We start from the raw sequence: 23,657 nt of genomic DNA, 5'->3' as shown, positions 1-23,657 counted from the left end.
AACCTGCGGAATTACATATCAACACTCGCGGACTTGTGCGCTCGATCTTTGAGCGGCTAATAGCACGAAATAACAGTAATGGTTTCCTGGGCGGAAGGAATGATCAATGGACTCGCTGCGAGGCGTCTCGAATCGGTTATCAGCGTCAGGGGGAGGGACGCGTGTACCGAATCCGCGGCTCGTTATCTGCGCGGATTTTTACCGAGCCGAGAAGAGAAGGCCAGCCATGACCAGTCACTCGAACGGGTTCGGGTTTTCTGGCGGAAGGAGCGATCAAGATCCGACGGTATCCTCGGGCGCGCTGCGATTACGGGTGCCCGCGGTGCCTGGGCAGGCCAGTCGTTGGCCCGACATTCACAGCGATCCAGATAACATGGGGAAGGAGGAAGAGAAGGGGAGATAGAAAGAGAGTGCGTGCTGGAAAAACGTCTCTGCCCACGACGATGGCCTTTCTGCCTCGCCTCTCTCCCCAACTTTTCGTCGTTCACCAGACCTAGCCCGGGACGGCTGTGCATCGTGCCAGTGCTCCTCGTACTTAGCGGCGGGCGCAAACTTGCGCAGTTCCTATGACCAAGCACCGACAAACTTCCCGAGTGCCGTCTCCGCTGCGAACCTCCGCTCCGGGAATATAGGACAAAGGAGGCGGCGGAGGAGGAAAGCCTCCACGCAGCGTCAAGCGTCTTCGACGGCTTCCACGACCCGCGAGATCGCGCGCGTAGGGGGCACTCCTCCGGTTCAACGCCGGTGCAGCGGGCACCCAGCTACTGTGCCCTTCTTCCCGCTGGCTGGGTTGCGACACAGACGGGGCTCTCCGCGCGCCTGGGGTCATGGGTACCAGAATGGGGTCCAAGATGGGTTCCAGAATGTGAGTATGAAGAATGGTTTCCACGGTGCGACGACGAGCCTCGGCTCCTCTCACTCTCGCGACGAGTTACTTGATCGTTTGGTTGCTTTGCGTGTTAACGAATCGGCGAAACAGCTGTGTAGAATTTTCGTCACTCAAGGGCCCTTCTTTCCTCTTCAAGAAGCTGGCGGGTCAGACGCGACTCGTGCGTACGTTTGTCAGCTCTGGCAGAGACGCTGCAGTTGTTCCTTTCTTATCTTCGTGTTGGCGCTTTATTTTCTGCGAGGCATAACTGCGATACAGTTGTCCGCTTAATTGACCACGCGTCGCTAATGACCGCACGCTTCCAGCGGGAAGAATCTACTGATGCATCAGCGTGCTGAGGTCGTTGCCTTTTGCTGGGAAACACTTTCCTGATCGGCGATCGCCGATCTTAAGGGAGGTTTACATCTGACGAGTGACTCGGCCGTGTCGTCGGTCTGCTGCTCGGCCGCGTGAAAATCTTCCCTGCTGGATTACTCGGCCGAGTGCTAGAATATGCGTTCAGACTGGGCGAGTGCTCGGCTCAGTGGGCCCACTCGGCCGAACGCTCGTCAGGTGTAAACTCAGCATTAGAGTGTTCTTGAAAGCAATCCGAGCGACGGTTTGATAACATTAGAATAAATTACGATATAGTATAGGGATGAGCAGTGGCGCACTCAGGATTTTTACTGGGGGTAGCCGAGTCGAAGGGATATAAATATTTTTAATGCATATTCAGTAGCAGAAAATTATTTAAAGAAGAAAATCCAGTTTTCCTTACCTCTTGCAAAGCTTTTGATTCACTTCAGTTGTAGTTACATTAATCTACTTTTCCATTTTTCCGTGGGGGTGCCAGAGCCCTGGCCTCCCCCTCTGGGTGCGCCAACGGGGATGAGTGTATATTACCAGAAACTAAAAATTAACGAGACATTCATTTATTTAGATAATAATAATATAACGTCGGAAATTCGAAGGGGCAGACGTCGAGGCGTATTTTCCAACAATGAACAGTCGAACTTTTAACGACCGGTTAATGTTCCATCCGCAACGTTTCCAGTACCATTTTCATCCGAATAAGCTGGCATTTGAAGTTTTAAAAAATTGCTTCGGTACACCGTGCTGATTAACAAGTATTACCCGGCTTCGTTCCTGTTATCGCCCATTTAATAACGCGAGGGCAAACATTATTGATTCGATTAGATGCCGCGGTGATTCTCGAGTCTTGTAGGAAGGTTAAGAAGCAATAGAAGTAATGATCGAATAAGGATCTCAGCTGGATCTCAGCAAAGTCTCCTCGGCAATTGAAGATAACAACAGTAGTTAAGCCGAAGCGTGTAAAACAGCATCGCGGAGGTGTTGTAAAGAATGGGCATTAATGGGAGATGGTATCACAATGAAAGCGTGATGATTGGACGACGCAAACACGCAAACCCGACGTCGGAAAAGCTAGAACGTGTCTACCCTTTCCGCAATAATACAAGCTTACGAAGTGGTTGCTTCTCTCGAAGTCTGTCAAGACATTGAACGCTTATCCCTGAAACTATTTCCCTTCCTTCTCTCTCAATGGCCATCCTTGAGGAATCACGTACTTCGTCATAGTACAGCCCCCACTTTCTGACCCAACACAGTCTCTACTGTGCAAGGGAATTCGCAGATATCATTGAAATCGCAATTCCCTAATACGATATTAATCCCACTCTCAAGCCTGCATTTAAAACTTTCTTCAATTATTCGAACACTTTGGGATTAGAATCACAGAGAGACTACCTAAGTCAAGGAACTCTAAAGGGATGTCCGGGGCGGATTTGGAGATTTGGCACCCCTAGGCTAACACGTGTGTGCCATCCTTTTCGCGAAATATCATTAATTATTTTAATTTAAAAGAGTCGAGATGCTTTCAGGATTAATTCAATATCGCTACTCACGTATAAGTTATTGCTATATGAAGAAGTGAATTGTTTTCAAAGTTGTCTCAAGTCTCTGCGTTTAAACCTTTCCCAATCTCTTCCGCTAAAAAATTTCTGCTCTCTAAAATTTCACGCTCCCCATAATTCGCGCCCTCAAATTTGACGCTTCCTCAAATTTTCCGCTCCCTAAAATTTGACGCTCCCCCAAATTTGCCGCCCCAAATTTAACGCTCTCCAAAATTCACACTTCCAAATTTGACGCCCCCAAATTTGACACTCCCCAAAATTTGCCGCCCCCAATTTGACGCTCTCCAGAATTCGCGTTCCAAAATTCGCGTTCCAAAATTTGACGCTCCCCAAAATTTGCCGACCACAAATTTGATGATCCTCCAAATTTGACGCCCACAAATTTGTTGGTTCTCCAAATTTGACGCTCCCCAAAATTCGCGCCCCCAAATTTTCCGCTCCTCAAAATTTTCCGCTCCCCCAAATTTGCTGCCCCCAAATGTTCCGCTCCCCAAAATTTGCCGCCCCCAAATTTTCCGCTCCCCAAAATTTGCCGCCCCCAAATGTTCCGCTCCCCAAAATTTGCCGCCCCCAAATGTTCCACTCCCCAGAATTTCCTCCTAGGCTGCAGCCTACTTAGCCTATATACCCACAAATCCGCCCCTGGGGATGTTCCACCCCCTGGAACATCTGCCAGGCACAAACAAAGAATCGCGCTCGGCAGATACTTCGAAGTGAAGTGAAACGAGAGCAGGTGCCCGGGAGTCGGTCGGCGATGCACGTGTCGAGGTCTTTATTTAAAGTTCACGCGCCAGACTTTGTCCCATCGCGTGTAAGTTAGTCACGTTTCCGCGAGGTTGACGCGATCTCTCTGCTCGTGATTCGCATTTTCCACTCTTACGGGCTGGGACCTTTCCCAACTCGCGATTTTTCGAGGTGGACGAGGCTCGGCGAGGTCGTTCCGCGATCTCGTGGCTCGATAGCCATGCCGGCCGAGGAACGTGCGTAGCTGCGAATCGAATGGAAATCGCCCGCCTGTGCTCATTTGCCTCGCTGTTATACCACGCTGACTAATTCGCGACGGGAATCATTAGTGTCACTCCGGTGACAGACCTTCGGAATGTTTGCAGAACTCAATCTGTTTACGGGAGCACTTAGAATGACTTCTGTATCTCGCGATCGTTGGCGATCGATGTGGTCCGTTCTTGGTACGGCCCCCACGTCCTCTTTCAAGTGGCCCACTAATTGTAAAATGACCTCTAGCCGATGATTAAAGTACCTACTACCAGTCACCGGTAGACTTTTAGGTGAATGAGTTTCTAATTAGTTGAAGCAGAGTTTGAAAGTCTCCGTTGGAAGATAGACTCGTATCTCTATTTCGAGGCATCGATATTATCTTCCTACGGGATTGTCAGTTCGAGATAGGCCTATTTGCTCGAAGAAGATCCCTCATTACCCCTGGAAACCGGCGGATCAACCGCGGCTCGGTGGGCAGATCCCTGGAACGATCGACGCGTTGCCGCGGATCTTAAACAAATGCGATTTATCGCCGTGCAAACAAACCGCGGCTGGCATAATGAAAGGCGTCTTCGCAACGGCCACGATAAAGTCCACTATCGCCTTGTTTTTCCACTTTTTATTCGGGTCACGACCGCGTTATTCAATTCGACAAACTGGGAGTAGACCACAAACATTTGCGCAGCGAACAATTACCGGCCTCTTTACACAGTTCTCTCCTCTTTCCGTCGTCTCGCGGGCAAACACTCTTCTCCTTCCCGTCTATTTGTTATTTATCGTCGCTGCGCGATAGATGCTGCGAGATGTTTAAACAATGCCGCCCGGAGAAGTCTCGACGCACGGAACCACAGTTCCGAATAGCAGCGAGCTCAATTACGAAATAGAATTCCTAGCTGTTATCGACGAGTTGACGAATCTTTAATGACACACGCGGAGGCGTCTCGATACGGCAGATAAGTCGCGGCTGGTCGAGTGTACCGCGGCGACCGCTTTTCCATTAAGAGGCATTTGAGGGTTTGAGGAAAACTAGACGTCGTTTCGTCTAAAATTCTTTTGCGCTATCTTCGTGGAAACTTCAATCTAGTGGACCTCCCACAAATACTTAATACTTACCGGTTTTTATTTTTTTATTTTTATTTGAAGAAAATAGCAGTTAAGCCTAAAATCGTAACTTTTTACTCAAACACGTGTTAGTTTGGGTTTTTTTTAAAAATATTTTTAGGGGAGTCCCCTAGTTTTAGGCCCAAACTTTGATAAACTATCTTTTAAGGAGGCCATTCCTCCGCCACTCTATAAAAACAACACAAGTTCCTTCACGACAGCACAAAAATAGGAAATTATAGTGCACAGATAGATTAATAAAATTTAAAAAGTTTCATCGAGATACATTGTATAGTTATTTAGAAAAAAAATCCTAAACATCGTACCATTTTTATGTCTCCTGGTTAGAGCATCCAGTTTTTTAATCGGTATTTGCGGGCAGAAGTAAAGCAGACGTTGATATCTTTGTATCGATAACGGTGCGCAATCGCTGCGATAAAACTGCACCCAGCGCTTGATCATTGTTCCCCGGTGAAGCTGTAAACACCGAAGATGTCGACGAAGAAAAGGGATTCTTCGAAACCTGCCTATCTCCTTTCTCTCCCGTGTTGTTGCATTATTCCTTTTAACCGCCCGTTTTTCCTCGGACACGTAATTTATTCATGCCAAATAAAAAGAAGGAGGAGAATCGAGCTCCGAGACAGATGGCGATAAAAGAGAACGGGCCAGGCTTTCCTCGATTTTTGCATATCGATGTATGCGACGATGCAACAATAACAAAATCTCGTGTTAGTTGCAAGTACGCCGTTGTATCTGGACTAAGCCGGAGCGAACCAGTTTTATTTGATTTTTCCCTGGTTGTTTTCGATGAACCGAACAGAGACAAAAATACGCGTGCAGGCGTGCCGTGTCGCGTTCACTGTTTTCTCCTTATCGGCTCGTATGGCGTTATCTATCACGTTCCATGGTAAATAATATGTTGGCTATTCGCTCTTCCATCGACTACTCGTACCATATGCGCTGCATTCGGCGGCACACGGATGCAAACTGAAAATCGACCTCCAACGTTCGAGCCTCTGATCCGGGACGCACAGTAGCGACGAGTAACTTCGTTCTCTCCAGATTAGTACAGCCCCTCCCCTGGAGCGACGTCGCAAAAATGCGTCGCAAAAGATATCGAGGCTACGCTCCTTCGGCAAAAGTCTCTATCGCTTGGCCAGTGCGCTTCGACTTTCGGAGCGCACTGGTAGGGAATTCCTGGAATTCCGGAACGCTAAGAAGATTGATTGTTTCGCGGTGACCGATCATTAGTTACGGATGTCACAGATTCTTTTTGAATAAAGAATTTGCGTAGAAGGACACGTGGCGGCGGATTGAATCACGGACGCGTTCGAAAGTATTCGCGATGGTAAATTGTATTGAACAGGATGCGCGCGGATCGCAGCGGGGTTTTTTGGGATGCTGTCGCGGATGCGAGAGAAGAATCCTTTGCAGAGTCTTCTGGTAAAGGATTCTGGAGTGAAAAAACTTGCTCCGGAACGCCATGAAAGTCGCCGAGAAGTGGCATTTAACGCAGTGACCGCATACTCGTGGAACGGGGGTACACATAACACTTCTCGTCGGGGATTGAGCAACACCTCGATATTATCAGGCATTAAGTCGTTTAAACAACTACACACGGCGCGCGGAATTTTAGCAAGTATCCGGGACCCAGTAAACCGTGAAGGCATGGTAATATTTTTACCATATTTTACGTAATGCCATCGTTTGCTTCCAATAACTGCGGTATCGATAAAAACGCAGCTAACCGCGGTTACCTGGAACTAATAACGCGGCGCGAGGACTGAAATAATAAAGTTTCGAATCTGCTCCACGGAATTGAGATTCAAGTTGCACTCACTTCAAATGACTTCGAGTAAACCTTCTAAACTCTAAGTAGCTGGCAGGAACGTCTGAAATTTTAACTCCAGTAGTTTTCACAGCTACCCAAAACCAGGCCCGGCTGGAGCCAAATTCCCCCCTTTATTTATAATACATTTACATATTTCCCAATTTCTGTCGCTCAAAATTCGCCGCCCCCAAATTTAACGCTCCCTCAATTCTCGATTCTGCTCCACAGGATTAAGATTCAACCTGCACTCGCTTCACCTGACTTCCTATAAACCTTCTAAACTCTAAGTAGCTAGCAGGAACGTCTTAAATTTTAACTCCAGTAGTTTTCACAGCTACCCAAAACCAGGCCCGGCAGGAGCCAAATTCCCCCCTTTATTTATAACACGTTTATTTGAGCCCTTCGACGACGTTACTCCGAACCTTCATTCGTACCTTAAAAAATAGCTGTCCCTTAAAAAATGCCAACAGTGAAAGGACCACTTTGCGCTCCTTGTTAATTTTGCCTATAGGGACGAGGCGGGCCTGCCCGAAACATTCCATCTACCTAATAACTCCGAAGACGAACGCGACTGTCCACTTGTAATCAGAGAAGCCGCAGCTGTCGGTCAGCCGAGTATCTCTCCATTCGGGAAGGCTAGAACTTGAGGAAGACCAGACCTTCCCACCTCCGTATATTCCCCTCTCTCCACCATTCTTACGATGGGCATCGGGAACGCAGCGTTCGCGTGTGCCATCAAGGATAGTTGCCGCAGCAGCAGAGTGCCGGGTCACCGATGGTCCAGCGCGTGGCACGCGTCCCTTAATTTTTCTTTAACGCTCCTCTTCGGCTGCCAGGCAAATTAACAAGCCACACGCGAGCGGGCCAGCGAGCTGGAAAGCTGGCGTAGGCGATCCGTGAAAGGACGCCTGGAGCACCTGTTCGCAATCGAGATATCATCCACTGGAAAGCTTTGGATCGAACACGCCCAGCAGGCCCCGGGAGTGCCGTTTCCCGGAAGCTTCGTTTACGTACAATCGCGGCGACTCGCGATCGTTTCCCTCGCACGGTGACCGGAACTGTCGGTGAGTCCGCGAGTATTTTTTAGCACGATCGCATGGCTCGGCGATCACCCAGGTGAACGACTCGAGGCAGCAGTGACGTTGCTCAATTAAAAGGCACGCGATCGCGACGATCAATCCAGCAGAATTCTCTGGGTCGAGTCGAAGGTTCCTCTGAAGGACCGTCGAGGCAATTATTCTTTCGGTTGGCCAACGGAATTGTTAATGACGGCCCGTGCGTAATTTAAGTGGCTCGGGCATTAGAGCGTTTAGCTTGATAGGTGCAATTGATCACTTAAGTGGACTGCGTTTCAAGGTGGGCACACATTCAATTACGATCGGCGGTTGCCTCCTCTTTCTTCTTCGATCCCGAATCATTGCGATCGAAATCGGGACCGTGTCACGCGTTCAAGCTCGGCGACTTGGACTTCGCTCGATCCCCGATGGTAATTGGACGTTTCGCCTGAATTTGCTCAGAAGAAGGAAGCGCGAGGGGACTGCAGGACGGCCGAGGTAACGCGATACCGTCTGTGTCTTTATTAAAAAATTAGGCAGTCCTCGGCTAGTGGATCGTTTAAGCGTTAATTTATGTTAATTCGCGGAGCGCGGTTCCAACCAGCTCGCGGCAAGATCGCACGCGAAGGACGGGACTACCCGCTGCCAGCCGTGCTCCCGTCATTCTATCCGGTTTCGCGGTACCGGACTCGATTCCTGGTATTTTTTACGCCCTGGCGAGAGCTGCGGTCTCGCGTCTCCGCTAATTATCGTGTTACGGCTGCGAGGTGGAAGCTGCGCAACGAATTGATAAAACGATTAGGGCATGTCGCGTTTTATAACACAGGGGCACAGTATGTTTGATATGACAAAATGTGGGAAGGTGTAAAGCCTGAAGACTTGAGACACCTATTCTATACAGAAACATGGCATTGGTGATACTTGGGCCTGGTTAGGCAGAAAGCTACCAACCCTCAGGATTTTAATTATTAAAGAAAAGAGCTTCGTTTCTATTCGGCATATTTTATCTCTTCGTATTGCTTTGGAATGTTTTTCAATGGGTTATTTAATAGTGAGTAGTATGATTAATATTATTTTTAATTTTTTGTAGATTTTGTTTCGTAAGCTTCAAATGGAACTATGGGTTGGTAGTTTTGAGTTCTTCCGTGGCTTGGTAATTTTTACAGAATAAAGATCGCAGAATTATGGGATCCATACTCCGTTCAACTAATTGTTTGTCTTTTGAAGGATTGGTAGCTTTCTGCGTGACCCAATTATTCCTCTTTGATCCAGCGCCTCGATAATCTGTTTTAAAAGGTGCAAAGAGAATCACGTGCACGGTAGGCAGAACGGAGCGATAAATAATAATAAACCCATGATTCACGGAAACGTATGAATTTTCCACGGACACCACTGACATCCACGCATATTTATCTCGCCGGACTGAAGGGCAGTGACGACTCATCTCCGCCTTGAAACGTTAAATCGGCCTCGGCGGACTGTCAAGGCGATTCGCGCCGCGAACGGCGTACAAATAAAACCGTGCGACAGTTCTGGAATCGTTCGCATCGGAAAGTCAATGGCACTCGATAACGGAAGGCCGATGCGAGCGTCGAGGAGATCTGCAAGTCAGACTGCGTCGTCCTCCAAGCGTCCCTTGCATTTCTGAAACCGTCCGATCGATGGAGGTCAGAAATCGTCGCGATGATTCGACAACTCTTAACGCATTACTTCAACGGGACACGGGGCCATTAATTCCTCTCAATTTCAACACAAGCGCGGCGCGTCCTATAGCGCGCGCCACTAAAAAGATTTCGCAAGAGAACGGAGCGAGGCGTCTGGACTTACGCCTCGACTTACTCCACTCGTGCATTACGAGCGCACCTCCTTGTTTCCACCGAATCGGTTGATTTCCATAACGCGCCAGACTCGGCGAGCGTACGCGGTTGGTTGACACGTCGCTTCCTCTTCCACCGCGATCGTGCGGCGACTGAACGCGGTCAGTAGAAAAATCAGAATCGGCCACGAGTGGTTGGCAGTCGCGCGTCAGGACCCGGTCAGCCAGTTCATTATCGCCGTGCCTGCTCCTCCACCGCCACCGTCCAGGCAACACCTGCTCCACTTGGGCTGGCTTCCGTTAGTTCCATTGCCGACACCCGGTCCTAAATCCTCGGCCGTTTGTCCCCGATCACCGTCGTTCCCTCCAGCGATCGCGGGACAACGATGACGGGCCCCGCGAAACTCTCTCCCGCGGCGGTGTCCAGAGTGTCTCCCCGGTCGCTCGGTAAAAGCTCGCGTTTACGTAACGGCAGGCCGCGATGCAACTGCGCCGTTCCTTCTACGCGATCGAACAGCGATTTGACCTCCCCTCCGGACGCGGGGTCAACGAGGAAACCGTCGCCCCGCGAATCGGCATAATTCTCGAATCTCTGTCTCTGTGTTCGCAGCCTGAGGGAGGGCGAGGAAGAAAGCATGAGGCTCTTTTGCTCGAAGCAGGACGACGCGTCGTCGGTGGAGAAGACCAAGGATGGGCCCAGAGGTAACTAACCCGAGATATAATATTACTGGGCATCGATATTATTTGTAGCTTCATGCGGGGTGGTCTTAGAATAGCTGAAACACTGGGTGTGGATCCTGTGTGTTCAGGGGGTATACCCGTTTGAACCCTCGGAAAATGGGTACATTTTGTGGATTTTTTTACAAGTCAACGGCTTGATGAAGATTTCCCGTTTTTTTACTATCTTTACACAGTATTGTGAACTACTTAAAAAAAAAGTTTCGGTTAAAAAACTATTGTTTTTCGGAAGTTATGGATACATATCCAAAAGTCGGCTAAAATTTTAGACGGCTAGCGGTGGGCCTGAAAACAGGTGCATGTCGTGTCGGAAATCAAAAACAATAAAATCTTCTTATAAAGTATGTCAATAGCTATCGTCTAGTGGGGCTGATTTTGAAAATTATGAAAAATAAAGAAATGGTGAGAGATCAAAGGTAAAGTTACATTTTTTTAAGAGAAAAGGCCAACTTTTTTCTTTATAAATAATAAACGGGGAATCGGAATAAAAAAAGCCCTCGTTGGACGATGTGGAATCTTATTACGATCCTGCATGCAAAATTGGAAGTGAATTGGTTGAACGTAGCGCGAGTTTTTAGGCCCACCGTTTAGCCGTCTAAAATCGAGAGACTTTCGGATATGTATCCATAACTTCCGAAAAACAATAGTTTTTTAACTGAAACTTTTTTTTTAAGTAGTTCATAATACTATGTAAAGATAGTAAAAAAACGGGAAATCTTCATCAAGCCGTTGACTTGTAAAAAAATCCACAAAAGTTACACATTTTCCGAGGGTTGAAACGGGTATATCCCCTTAAGGAGTTATGCCTACCTGTGAGGTCTGAAAAACATGTATATTCGGGAATTTTTTGGGGAAAAACTTGAAGGCTTTTTTAATTAAACCTCTATGTAAAGGAAAGCGCACATGTTAAACTACTCGTAGTAATTTTTGCGATGGAAAATATAAATAAATAAAATAAATATCACCGATCTCCCGGCAGCGATTTTTTTTCAGTAGTTTGCGGTGACCACTCTAATTTTTACCTGGTTGATTTGAAGTAAAAAAATCGCTGGAATTTAGTTAGTATATTAGATTATCTAGTCCTTAATCGTTCATTTTCTCGAAAAATTAATTTACTACAAAATGGCAGCTTCTCATAGCAAAAGTATCGATTTTCGCCACAGAATCGCTCTCACAAGAATGTTAAAATAATGTATATTTTCGAATGCACAATCGTTTATTAAAAAAAAGTCTTCAAGTTTTAAAAAAAGAAGTGCCGAAAATACTTGTGTTTTCAGACCCTGCATGTAGGTATAACCGCTTAAAAGAGGTTTTTACAAACGTGTGTCCCGAGGCGTGTTGGAATATACAGAGCGAGTTCACGATGAGGCCTCCACATGCCCCTTGCATCTGCGGGTAGTATAAGGAGTCGTCCTTAAATCACGTAAGGCTAATTTGTGCGATTCCATACCATTTCCCCCCGTCCTTACGTAATTTTTTCAGCTTTAAAATTTAAAAGTTTAAAAAATTTCGTGTGTGCGATGACACATCGTTTTTTAGTCTAATCGTATTGAAAATTAGGTTAAAAAATATTACTCAAGACGCTAGCTGACTCCCTCTTCCCCTTGTAAGAAATTCCCTTCCCCCTGCCCCAAAAAGCCTTACGTAACTTAAAGAAGACCCCTAAGGGATTTGAGTCAGAGGTATAAACAATTTAATTATTCTGAGTCAATGATCGAGTGTAACAGGCGTAAGTGCAGAACATTTAGACTACCTATCGCAAGCTTATCTACTTTTGTGAATACGTTACTAAGAGCAATGGCGCACCCAGAGGGAGGGGGGAGAGCAAGTGGGTCCTGGCTCTCCCCAAAGATGGGACTCTGTAAACCGAAAAGAAAACTGAATTTTATTCTTTAATTTAATTTTTCTAATCACCTAATGAATTCTACTGAATTCGTATGAAAAATATTTTTATCCGTTGAACACGGCTCCCCCCAAGATGAAATCCCGAGTGCGCCACTGACTAAGAGTGAAAGTCTCCGGGCCGCGCGTTTACTTCGAAGTGTTCGAGTTACAGATGCTACAGTGAAACACCCTGTACCGTAGCTGAAGCTCGAAAGACTATCCCGCTGACAGCATCCAAGTGTTAAACGCGACACTGCCTTCTCCGTTGATTAGTCGTAACTCGAGTTAATCGCCAGATGCCCGATGTCCCGCAACGGTGCACACGGGGTACCCGATTCCCCGTTTCCTACGTGGGTCCTCCTTCCCATGGAAAACGTTTTCCGTGGCGCGTTATCCGGACCACGCGCGACGCTAGGTGTAACAATCAGACGCCGGTTAATGATGTAATTCGCTCGGAGGACCGTCCGGTCGAGCGCGACAACGTGCTGGTTTTCGAGCGACCGTCAGCCAAGGAAATTATCCAGCCGTGATTACCACGGTTATCCACGCGATCGTAAAACGGGCCAGTGATTTAAGAGGAAATTATCGATCACGGTTACGTGCACGCGAAGATGGAAGCTTTGTTCTTACTCTTCCCCTTAACCCCGCGGTTGAAATATCGCGTGTCAACGGCGGAGCTTCAATCATCGCGGTAGCAATCTGATCGCCGGATTAAGCGGTTCTGCAGATCGGCCTGATTTCGCGTCCGTCTTATTATCGAATCGTTCCTCCCTCCGTCTTCCTCCGTTCACTATTTTTTTCTCTCGTCGAGCGGGACCGCCCCGCGCTTCAGAAAGGGAATTTGCTTATCCGCCTGATCGTCGGAAATCTGCCTTTCGCAGGGGAGAAGAGAGGACCGAGCGGGAAGCAGGAAGCGGATCGTTTCGGATACTATCAAATGATCATGTTCTCGATAATCAGCTTGCCTCTGTTCTTGTCAGCAGGATTCACGCTTGCTTACGTGTTCACCGCCGGCGAAGTTAAATACAGGTACGTGCTTTTCAGACGGCGTCACGCTAATTCCGAACATTTTTCTTCCTCTCTCTCTCTTCCCGCTATTTCTACGTATCCGTTCCCTTTGTTCCGAGCGCGGCTCGCCCCGGCGCGTTCGCAGCTTCGTTACGCACCCGTGGCGAGCTCTAAACGCGGTCTCGAACAATACCCGCGACGAGCGGCGAACGGGCGATCAACGAGAACCTCCGAACGGCATAGTAACTCGGTCGGCCGATGAATTATGTATTGAACGCGACGAGCTGATTGGCTGTTTTATTACAAGACCGATTAACCCTCTCGCTACGGTACCGCGGAGCGTTAGCTGCGCTTGTGATCTATTTACGCGTTGCATCGTCTAATAATAATAATATCGCCGCCACGAGAGATTGCACGCGGTGCGGAGGGTGCGAAGTTAAAGACGTCCGAGGCTGGTGTCTTTAGAGCCACGGAGTGTGAAGAGACTCGTGATGCAAGCTCTGTACACCTGCAGAGCTTGTGGCGGTAAATCAACCACTGTAGAAGATCGAATGCATCGTAGAGTATACGAGCTTTGAATCAAACACGCGACAGTTAAACGAGGCATCGAAATAATCCATCTGTTAAGAGTTACGACTGATCAAAGTGCCACGCGTGGGTGGCACTAGGAACGTTGCAGCGCGATAACGTTAATGAGTCATAACTTTCGCCAGATGTATTATTTTGCATTGACGCTGGAGTAAAACTCACCGATCGCGGTGAACGTTAGTTCGACAGGCCGAGTTTCCCAAACTTTTTTGGCTCACCGCCTCCCTTTCAAAGTTTCTTTGCCATTATCGCAATGTCCAAGCGTAGCTGTGCACGTAATTGTTGAATCCTAAGAAGTTCGATTGAGAGTAAGCAAAATAAAATAAGTAGAAGCTGAAGTTCCAAGTTAATTATTAAAATAATGAAGTTGGAATTTCGACTGTATTTTTTTTTTTAAATTATTAAAATGTATGTCACCCGCTTGCTCCTTAACGCCCCCTACTGCCTCTAGAAGCAGCCACCCCAAAGCTCCTCAGCGTCCACGTTGGGAAACACCGCTTTAGAGCTGAAAATATATTTGCAAATTCAGGTGTAGGGTGCCAGAGTGCGACGATCCTGGCAGCACAGTGTTCGACGTGCCATGGGCCGTCAATTCTGTGCCAGACATCTCGGAGGTGTCGAAATGCACCCGGTATGTTGTGAGGAATCATTCTGGCGTGTGCACGAATCAGTCGTTCAGCAACGCGACCCAGAAATGCGACTCTTGGATCTATGATCCATCGGAGAACACGGTGCTCAGCGAGGTAAGCTGGGTCTACCTTCCAGCCAGAGGTCTACGCCAGAGGCCACCGATGACTCACGATTTTCCTTTGTTTCCTACAACAGTGGGGCCTCACCTGCGACGCCAATCGATGGAAGCTCGCGCTGGTGGGCACGATAAATAACGTCGGCCAATTCTTCGGCTTGATCTTCACCGGATACATATCGGACAGGTGAGAAACAATCGCTGGGAGTGGACCTCGGGTCCCTTGATCAGCTTTAACCGCGTCGATGTGGGAAATGAAGATTCATGTGAACTGGGGTGACTTCGCGGCGAACCGTTTCTCGGTAGATTCCCTAGGTGTACACAGAGGGGAGCGTGGAAATGGAGATCAGAAGTTCGACAAAGCGTGATTGTGTTACGAGGGTTGGATGATAGCCCAGGAGAAGTAATTTCAGTCCGAAGATGACTTAGAAGAGTTTCCTATGAAAACAATCCTCTAGGTTACTAATCAAACGACTAAAAATTCCGCGAAGGTTCCCTAGGTCACCGAGAGTAGATAGCCCAGAGAGGATCCCCCATTTCGCCTTGCTCCTGGGGCCCAGCATCCCGAGATAAACTCCGGTCTCCAGGTCTGAGTGACTCGAAATAGACTTTCGAGTTGATAGCCTAGAATCTCCAATTCGAATTGGCGGGATGCCACCCTACATTGCACTTTTCGGGGGGGAAAGTTTGATAGTTCCGCGGGGATGATTCGAACTTAGGAATGCATTTCGAGATCCCCGGAAAAAGAGACACCGACGGGCTTCTGTCGCGCGGGATCCAGAGAGTCTGACAATGTACCGCATCGACTCTGTCCGCTGGAGAATAAAATGCATCGGGACGGTGGTGTCAGTGAGACGGGGGGCGGAATAAAAATCAGCCGCGCCAATAAAGCCGGCGCTGCTTATTCATCCATCCCCGCGGTTATTTCCAGATACGGAAGACGTACGATTCTGACGCTCACCACGTTCCTGAGCGGGATCAGCGGCCTGATACATTCCTTCGCGGTGAATTATTGGATGTTTCTCGCGTTCGAATTTATCGACGCGACTGTCGCGGCCGGTATCTACAGCGCTGGATTTATTTTAGGTGAGTTAATAACGCGGGCAAAGTAAGGGAAGACGTTCGGACGTGAATAATGCCGGAATAAATAACGGCCATGTTTCACGCGCCTCGGAACAGAGGCGTTTCGATATCGGAGACTCGCAAGTGCCCATTACAGCCTCTTCCAGTTGTATTATAATTTGTTTTATGCGTATACAGTTCCCTCCGTCAGTCGTGATCGATGGAGAGACCCACTGTATGGAAGTTACCACTTTTTCCCCAAGGAGAATTCCGGAGAAATGATTTTCGTTTTCAGGGATGGAGATGGTGGGGGTGAAAGGTAGAGTCCTAGCCAGCACCATCATCTGCTGCATGTTCGCGGTGGGCGAGATGTTGCTGGGTTTGATCGCGATGTGGTCGAGATCCTGGCGGCTGCTCCTTCGGATCGTGTACGGTCCTGCGTTGCTCGCCATCTTGATGCCCTTCCTGATCCCGGAATCGGTCAGGTAATAATACCCGTGACTATTTAATTCGCGTCGCCCGCTAGGTCCCGCTAACGATCCCAAAACGAGCCCTTTTAACGACCGTTTCGAGTCGTCATCGGGGGACATCCGTCCAATTACCTGGCTCCCTCGACGTCAGCCCGCGGTCGTTGATTGGACCCCGCTGTTCTAATTAACGCGTCCGCGGGCCGTTTCCATATTAGAAGCCATACCCTGCTTTGACCACGGTCCAATAAACTGTACTCGGTGCAACACAATTAGCTGTAGGGAATCGGTGACGTAATATTTCTACGTTTATGGGAACCTCGGAAAAAAAGAGCCACCGGCGCCGGGAATCGAACCCGAGCCGCCCGCGTGCTGACCAGCAGCGTTAACCACCACGGCTACGCCGACCGTCCCGTGGTCCTTTAGTCCGGGCAGTCTCTTATGGCACGAGGGTTCCTGATTTTACATAGCAAATGACGCTTTTAAGGTGGCTGCTGGCGAACGGGAAGCAGGAGAAGGTGGAGAGTATTTATCGTAAAATGGCGCGCATTAACGGGCTGCAGATCTCCGAAGAGGCGATCGGTGCGTTCAAGGAGCTGAACACGGTGAAGAGCGAGAAGGTACCGGTTCCTCGGTAGACGATTGAATCATCGTGTTGTTCGCGAACGATCGATCGCAGTTTTATCTTGCAGACAGAGCAGCTGCCGCAGAAGAAGAATCCAGTGCTGGAGATTTTGAACTCCTCGGTGATGGTGACTCGGTTGGTGGCCTGCTCCTTCTGCTGGCTGACGAACACCTTCGTCTACTACGGGCTGTCGTTGAACTCGGTGGCCTTCGCCGGCGACAAATACGTTAATTTCATACTAGTCGCCGTCGTCGAGATCCCGGCTTACTTCTTAACCTGGTTCCTCACGGATTACGTCGGCCGAAAGGCCACCCTGTCCTCGTCCTTCCTGCTGAGTGGCGTGTTCTGCTTGGCGATACAGTTCGTGCCGACTGGTACAGTATTTTTCAAAGCGTACATTATAACCACTCGCTACTTCGATCCCATTTTCAATCTAACCGTCTGCCTTAAATCCGATCGGCATTCAAGATCGTTTAGTCCATGCTGATTAAGTTCTTCTGTTCGGTATTACTAATGACTTCATTAGTAGCTTGCATCTTGGGATTAACAGGTTTCAATCTCTGTCCAAGGCCCCTACGTAGTAGCAACCGCGCGGAACTAATTCAGTCAACTCGATCCCGATTTCCGTAATTCGTAATCACCATTTACTATGCCATTTTTTTTTCGCGAATCGATTTGCATCTCTAAGTACCCAATGATCTCGACACTCCCACGGTTTTACTCCGTCTTTGTTAATATTAAGACGGAAGAATCAGGCCAGCTTCTGAGTATTTCTTCTTCCAGGCTCGTGGACCTTCCTCCCCCTGATCCTGTACATGGGAGGGAAGTGGTGCATCACGATGTCCTTCTCGACCATTTACATTTACACGGCGGAGCTGTTCCCCACGAACCTCAGACACTCCCTCCTCGGGATCTGCAGCATGACTGGCCGCATGGGGTCAATATTATCACCGCAAACTCCGCTCTTGGTAAGCCTGCCATTCTCCGCGAGATTTCCAAAACCTCTAGCTCCTCGAACCCAAAAGTACCGCTTCGAATCTCTATCGTACGCCGCTCCGCGCTCGCCCCTATCGATCCGGTCTGTTTCGAGCGAAGCACCCCTCGAGGTCAAGCTTCAGCCCTTAAATCAGCTGGCTCGAGCAGCGAGACACATAGCGCGCACCTCCGTTTACACAGCCACGTGGTTGCGCAGGCACAAATCATGCCGGAGCTGCCGCTCATTCTTTTCGGATGCATGGGCCTGTCCGCGGGACTTCTGTCGCTGATGTTCCCGGAGACGCTGGGAACGAAGCTCCCGGACACGGTGTCGGAAGCGGAGAACATCGGCAAGCCGCAGCTCAAGGGGGACCTGGAGGACTCGCCGTCTTAAGGGGTGGAGCAGTGGCGCACCGCGATACGTTTAGACCCAGCGCAGAGAAACTGGGGAAATGGAGCAGCCGCGGCGGGCGATGGCTTTCAGAAGTTTCGACCTCGACAGCCTCGAGACGCGCGAAACTCCTCCTTGCCTCCGGAGTTTCGCGCGAGATACCCGAGCTCCACGGCGCCGAATATCGTCTGAAATTTGCCATAAAATCGATCGACTGGGAAACGTGTCGGCGATCGTTCTCCGTGGAATATGGAGTTACCTCAGTCGTTATTTTCACGCGCGACGGATAAGGCGCCCGCGTTCTTTATCACTTTCTCCTAAACCTCGTAGCCGTTTAATGAATTCTTCACGGCCTCGGGAGGACAACCACGCGTACACTCAGGTACTTGCACAGTATTGCTGCGCCGTGCCAGCGAACGTATTAGTCAGCAGCGCCGTATCGGGGCCCGTTTCTTTCTGATAGAACGACTTGTTTCGTCGCGTACCACTCGTGCCATCGTAGTGCATCGTCTAGAGAACTGATAGCAATAATCGTATACATGCATGTATTTATGCTAGCGCGAATTTACCACGCACTGGACACATAGCGTGCAAAGATTATAGTACAATTATTATTACAATTGTTATTAATGAAACGCAGAGTGCAGTGAGTGTGAGAGGTAATGCTCATGGCGATGGAAGCATCCTGATTATGAAACTACCTACGTGTAACGAAATGTCTGCATTGGTCGCAGAAATGTTACCAACTAATTAACTAATGATAAATATCGTTGGATATTTTTGCATTTATGGTGGTTGATCCGTGCACTCTCCATTTCCACTGATCAAAAGCAGGGTTAATGTAGTGTGTGGGAGGTGTGAACCATCGGAGATGTTTCCATCGTTATGTAGAATGAAAGATGTACCAACACTTGAAGCTACTGGCACACTCAGGACTTAATTTTCGGGGGGCCGAGTTGAAGGGATACAAATATTTTTTATGCAAATTCAGTAAAATTTATTAGGAGATTCTAAAAATTTATTTAGAGAATAAATTCCAGTTTTCTTTGATTTTACAAGGCCCCTTCTTTGGGGTGCCACCCCTCTGAGCGCGCCACTGCTTGAAGCAATCGTGTAGTTAAGATCGTTCTAAGGATTCTTATAGTGAAAACGTATACAAATCTAAGTTAGATGTTAAGGAAAGGATGAATATAATATATTAGAGAATTCCGAGAATATACGAGCTATTACAAACTTCTGCCTACTTATACTTAATTTCCCTTGAAACATTTACACAAACTGTCCAGACCTTCCGAATAACACTAACCTACTCTTAACTAACCACAGTAATCTATTAAATGATCCTGCTCTCTCATTAGAAGCACGATAAAAACGGCAAAGCCCCAGTGCATCAGTTATTCCCGCACTCAGCCGAGTTCAAGAACACATTGCAACCGAATAATCCGCGCCAACGCGCCCCTACATCCCCGCGGAAGCAGCCAAATGAAACTACTCCCCCATTATCCGCTCTCATTTAGAGAAAATGGAAGGCGAAGTTGCCTTTTTGCGAGGGCATAAAAGAGTGAGATGAGACGACGGGAGGCGTCTGCCGACGCGCAATATCAAAGAACTAATGCCGCGTAACGGAGGGTCGGCGGCCTCCGACTTCGTCCAGCCAGGTGCCGAGGCGGGTACGGGGTGTTTTAATATACACGGGGATTTGGATATTTCATTTTGACAAATTCCCCGGGCCGACGTAGTCAAAGGAAATTGAAGCGTACGCAGCGCGGCTTCGTAACGCGCGCAACAGGGCCACGCTGGGCGTGTGCGCGCGCTACTCGCGTTGGTTATTTCACGTTTACGGATGACTCGGTGGCCCCGGTAATAAATATCCCTGTCCCCGGGCTACAAATTTTGCGGAGTGCACATTCGTCCTTGCTCCCCGTTTTTTTACCCTATTCAGCCAAGTGCGTCCTCCTCGAATATCGCTCTCGACGTCACGGCCACCTTCGTGGACCCCCGGAGACGTCCGAGTCATAAGAATTGAATGCTTCAAACCTCGAGCTACGATGTCCCCCGAAATCTGTATACCCACGTTCGCTGGTGTCACTGTGAAGTCTACCACGGAATAATGGCCTCGAAGGAAGCGAACGATTCCTCGAGGTCAGCTGGTCAGCCGCGTTCTCCAGCGAGTCAGCGGCGGCGCGCGGAAAGCAAAATGGGAGATTCGTGCACCGTTCCGGTTTATTAATATCCATAATGGGTTCCAGGCCGTTGGAGATTCCGTTCGAGCGGGACGACAAAAGTTCTAAGCCTCCGGTGCCCCTTTTCATACCGCGCAAACATGCCCGTAAGAGTAGCCAGCCAAAGGAGAATTTAATTAATGTAATGCACCGAGAGGAGATCCAGGGTGTTCGTTCAGCCTGGCCCGATCTCTCTAGGCCACAGTGCCGATCGCACGGACGAGGCGGATCCTGCGTTCAGCCCGCAGCGTAAGTCTGTAAATCCAGGGATAGATGCGTCTATGGATCGGACGCGTCTTCGTGCCGATGCAGCAGCTCGCTGTGTACCTGCTTCATCCCCCGGATTAACTACACAGCTGGCGGGGGGCTGGCGGCTCGCTTTCGATCCCGTGCCAGGGGAGAAACGGGGAAACGGACCCGCTCTAGACGTAAATAGTCCCGGGAAAGAGGCGCGTCGATACGTCGGCCGATGCAACGGCGCAACGGTAATGCGACGTTAATGCAACGGCGGGTCTCTTTGTCCGCGGTATTTCCTGTTTTCGAGCGCACGCGGTGCTCTCGACCGGCTGGGTCTCTTCGTTTGAGTTACGATACGAGGCACTGCTCGCCGCGGATTTGCTGGCGAGTTATTGATACGCTTTTCAGCGGTAGAGAAAGCGGGTGTCCTTTTATCGGGGGAAACGGAGTTATCCTTTCTTCCCCTTGCTCTCTGCTGCCTGGGTTTGCGGAATGGAGGTCTCTTTTCTGGGGGCTTGTTCGGCGGAGGGCATCTTGGATATTATATTAGGTGGAGGAGGGGTAAGTGGCGAGCTTAAGTCTGAAGAAGAATTTTAGATGCGAGCCTCTCATTAAGAGGTACTTCCGTTTTAATCATAACATGTGCACCATGCGAATGTAATAAAGACGTAATTATTTAAGTCACTTAAAAAGTTGCTTCAAGTTCAGTGGCGGATTTGAGGAAAAAGGCCCACGTGGCAAACGTTCTGGGACACCCTGTATAGGGTAAACTGTACAATGATCGGCACCTTAAGCAGAAATCTCGATTGGAATGTCTATATTTCTTTGCGAAGTTTTTATATGGTCTTAACTTTCAGTTATTATCAATGATTATGGATTTCTCGTTAAAATAAAACATCTCGAGTACCTATTAAGTCTATTATTTTAAAAATATTCAATGAAAAACAAAATTAGGCAAAAAGTACAATCATTGGCACCTTAAAATTTGAGGCTAAATAGAGAAACATATGTAGTTAAAAATGAAGTTTAAAGTGTTTAAATAGACTATTTCATTCACTATTAAATACCTACAACACTTAGTAAATATGTATTTCAATCCATTACTTAGTTATAAAGCGACAAAATATGCTTACCTACCCCTTATCAAAATTTTAAGAAAACGTCTAAAACTCAGCACTTTGTCCCACTTTGTGGTGTTGCCAGATGTGAAATGTGTAGTTCAACTACTGGGCTTTGCAGTGAAAGAAAAATAAGAAATGGTAAAAAAGTACTTTCCAAGCTTGTACTTCTTAATATTTGGCTTTTTAATCAGGAGTGCCAGCATTAGTGCAGTTTACCCTACATAACAGAATCCTACTAATATAATAAATGCGAAAACGTGTTTGGATGTTTGAACGCTTGTTACTCAATCGCGTCGCAACTATGCAACGGATCTTTCTGAAATTTTGTATAGACGTAGTCCAGGACCAGGAATAACATATAGGATACTTTGTATCCCGATTTGCATAATTACTATCTAGAACCCCTGCGGGAAATATGGACTACCATGAAATCTGGACATCCCACCCCACCCACCTTATTTCACCCCCTTGACACTCTGTGACAATCAAACTTTTATCCGGGCAACGCGGGTGCTTAAGCTAATTACAAATACGCGCGTGCGGTAAGAAATGTATGGGAAACAAAAAGGAATACAGTGTTTAGATAAAATCGTAACTTTTTCTGGAAGTTGGGGGTGCTTCTGTGCAGGGGCTCAGGTGGCAACTGCTCATCAGCCGCCCCTTAAATCCATCACAGTTTCAATTCCTTAGTTCTTCACGACTTGAATAGTTCAATTAATCCCAGTTTAATCGATGGTGATCAAATAGGTGAATTTTATATTCCCTCTGATATCCACTCAGTTAACGTGCCACTAACTATAATGTACGAACGATCCGTCTGAAATGAATCTCGTGTCCGAAAGATTGAAGGCATCATCCCCTGGTATCGGGGTCGTCAAAATCTTCCACCCCACCGGGAAGGGTCAGGAGCATATTTTTCAAACTTAACCGCAAGATGCTGATGCCGAAGGAAGTTTGAATTAATAATATTGCAGGGGTCCCCAGCCCCGCGATATTAGAGGCTCCACCCTCTGGTCTCTCATCCAGCTACCCTCCGACCGGAGCCCTGCTTCCGCTATTCCAGGCTCTCTCGTCGAAGAAACGACGAAAAAAAAGAATGGCACGCTGCTCTCGCGGCGTTAAAGATTTTATTAGAAACGGCGGAATCTACGATCGCCGCGCGCGTACGTGGATTTCCCGGCGGAAGTGTTTTCTCTCGGCGGTATCGATTAAATCGTCGATAGCAATTTGCCGCAGACGGCGGTGCCCGGTATTCGTTAACACGAAAATATGATACGGGATTTTATTAGCGCGTGAAATGAAAACGATCCCGCTTCCACCGTACACGCTGGCACACTTCTCCCGTCCCAGCGCGCGCAATTAACGCCCCGCGCGAGCGCGCGCGCGCGCGCCGCGTTGTTACACGGGGCCGAACATCTGGCCGAAAGGAGTTCAATTTTTGTCGAGCCCGAATGGCAACGATTTAATGAAAACACCGGTGGAATGTTTTGCGAGCGGAGGCAAAAACGCCTGCGGCCAGCGAGCAATTGCTGACGCCACCTGCCAAACATATGCCACGTTTCGAGTACACCGGAACCGTCGCGTGGAGTCGTGCCTACGTCGAAGCGGTACCGAGACTGGTATGGAAACTTAGTGAAAGCTCCATTCCAGGATACTCCGACCGCTTTTAATCCTCCGCGACCGAACAATGCCACGGAAATGGCCCGCAACCGCGGCAAGTAGAAAACGCCTGTTGTAGTCAGACGGGGGGTAGTTTTTACGAAAACTCGCTTTAAACTCCCATTTGGCGCATCGAGTGTTATCTACCATCCGAGTTCTAATCCTTTTTCTCCTGTTAATCCGCCGTGTATCGCGGTTCGCGAGGTATCGGCGCGAAAAAAGGGCGCCGCTCGCGAGCTCGCGGCAAGAACCGGTGGCTGTTCATCGTTGGAGATACAGATCGATCGAGTACCCACGGGGTCCTCCGCCATTTCTCAGCAATTACGCCGGAAGAGTG

General features: G+C 48.4%; 1 protein-coding gene and 1 long non-coding RNA gene across 2 annotated transcripts in view; one reads left to right on the top strand and one right to left on the bottom strand.

Moving 5' to 3' along the window:
- The first annotated feature begins 731 nt into the window (after positions 1–731).
- Positions 732–19,314, top strand: LOC143377718 (solute carrier family 22 member 4). Its single transcript, XM_076829351.1, has 11 exons — positions 732–865; positions 10,209–10,300; positions 13,102–13,249; positions 14,346–14,559; positions 14,642–14,748; positions 15,493–15,647; positions 15,919–16,108; positions 16,578–16,710; positions 16,783–17,089; positions 17,499–17,683; positions 17,908–19,314. Exons 1-11 carry the CDS (start codon positions 828–830, stop codon positions 18,082–18,084), a joined length of 1,746 nt encoding a protein of 581 aa, XP_076685466.1. The 5' UTR covers positions 732–827; the 3' UTR covers positions 18,085–19,314.
- LOC143377723 (uncharacterized) overlaps positions 859–23,657 on the bottom strand; it is a 171,616-nt gene continuing 148,817 nt past the window's right edge. Inside the window, exon 5 of the long non-coding RNA XR_013087398.1 lies at positions 859–1,777. This is a non-coding gene — a long non-coding RNA (uncharacterized LOC143377723). The remainder of the gene's footprint in view (positions 1,778–23,657) is intronic.

Source organism: Andrena cerasifolii, chromosome 16 (genome assembly GCF_050908995.1).
Source record: "Andrena cerasifolii isolate SP2316 chromosome 16, iyAndCera1_principal, whole genome shotgun sequence".
In the NCBI taxonomy this organism is placed as follows: Eukaryota; Metazoa; Arthropoda; class Insecta; order Hymenoptera; family Andrenidae; genus Andrena; species Andrena cerasifolii.
Note: the sequence above shows the minus strand (reverse complement) of the source record. Positions and strands in the feature narration are given on the sequence as shown.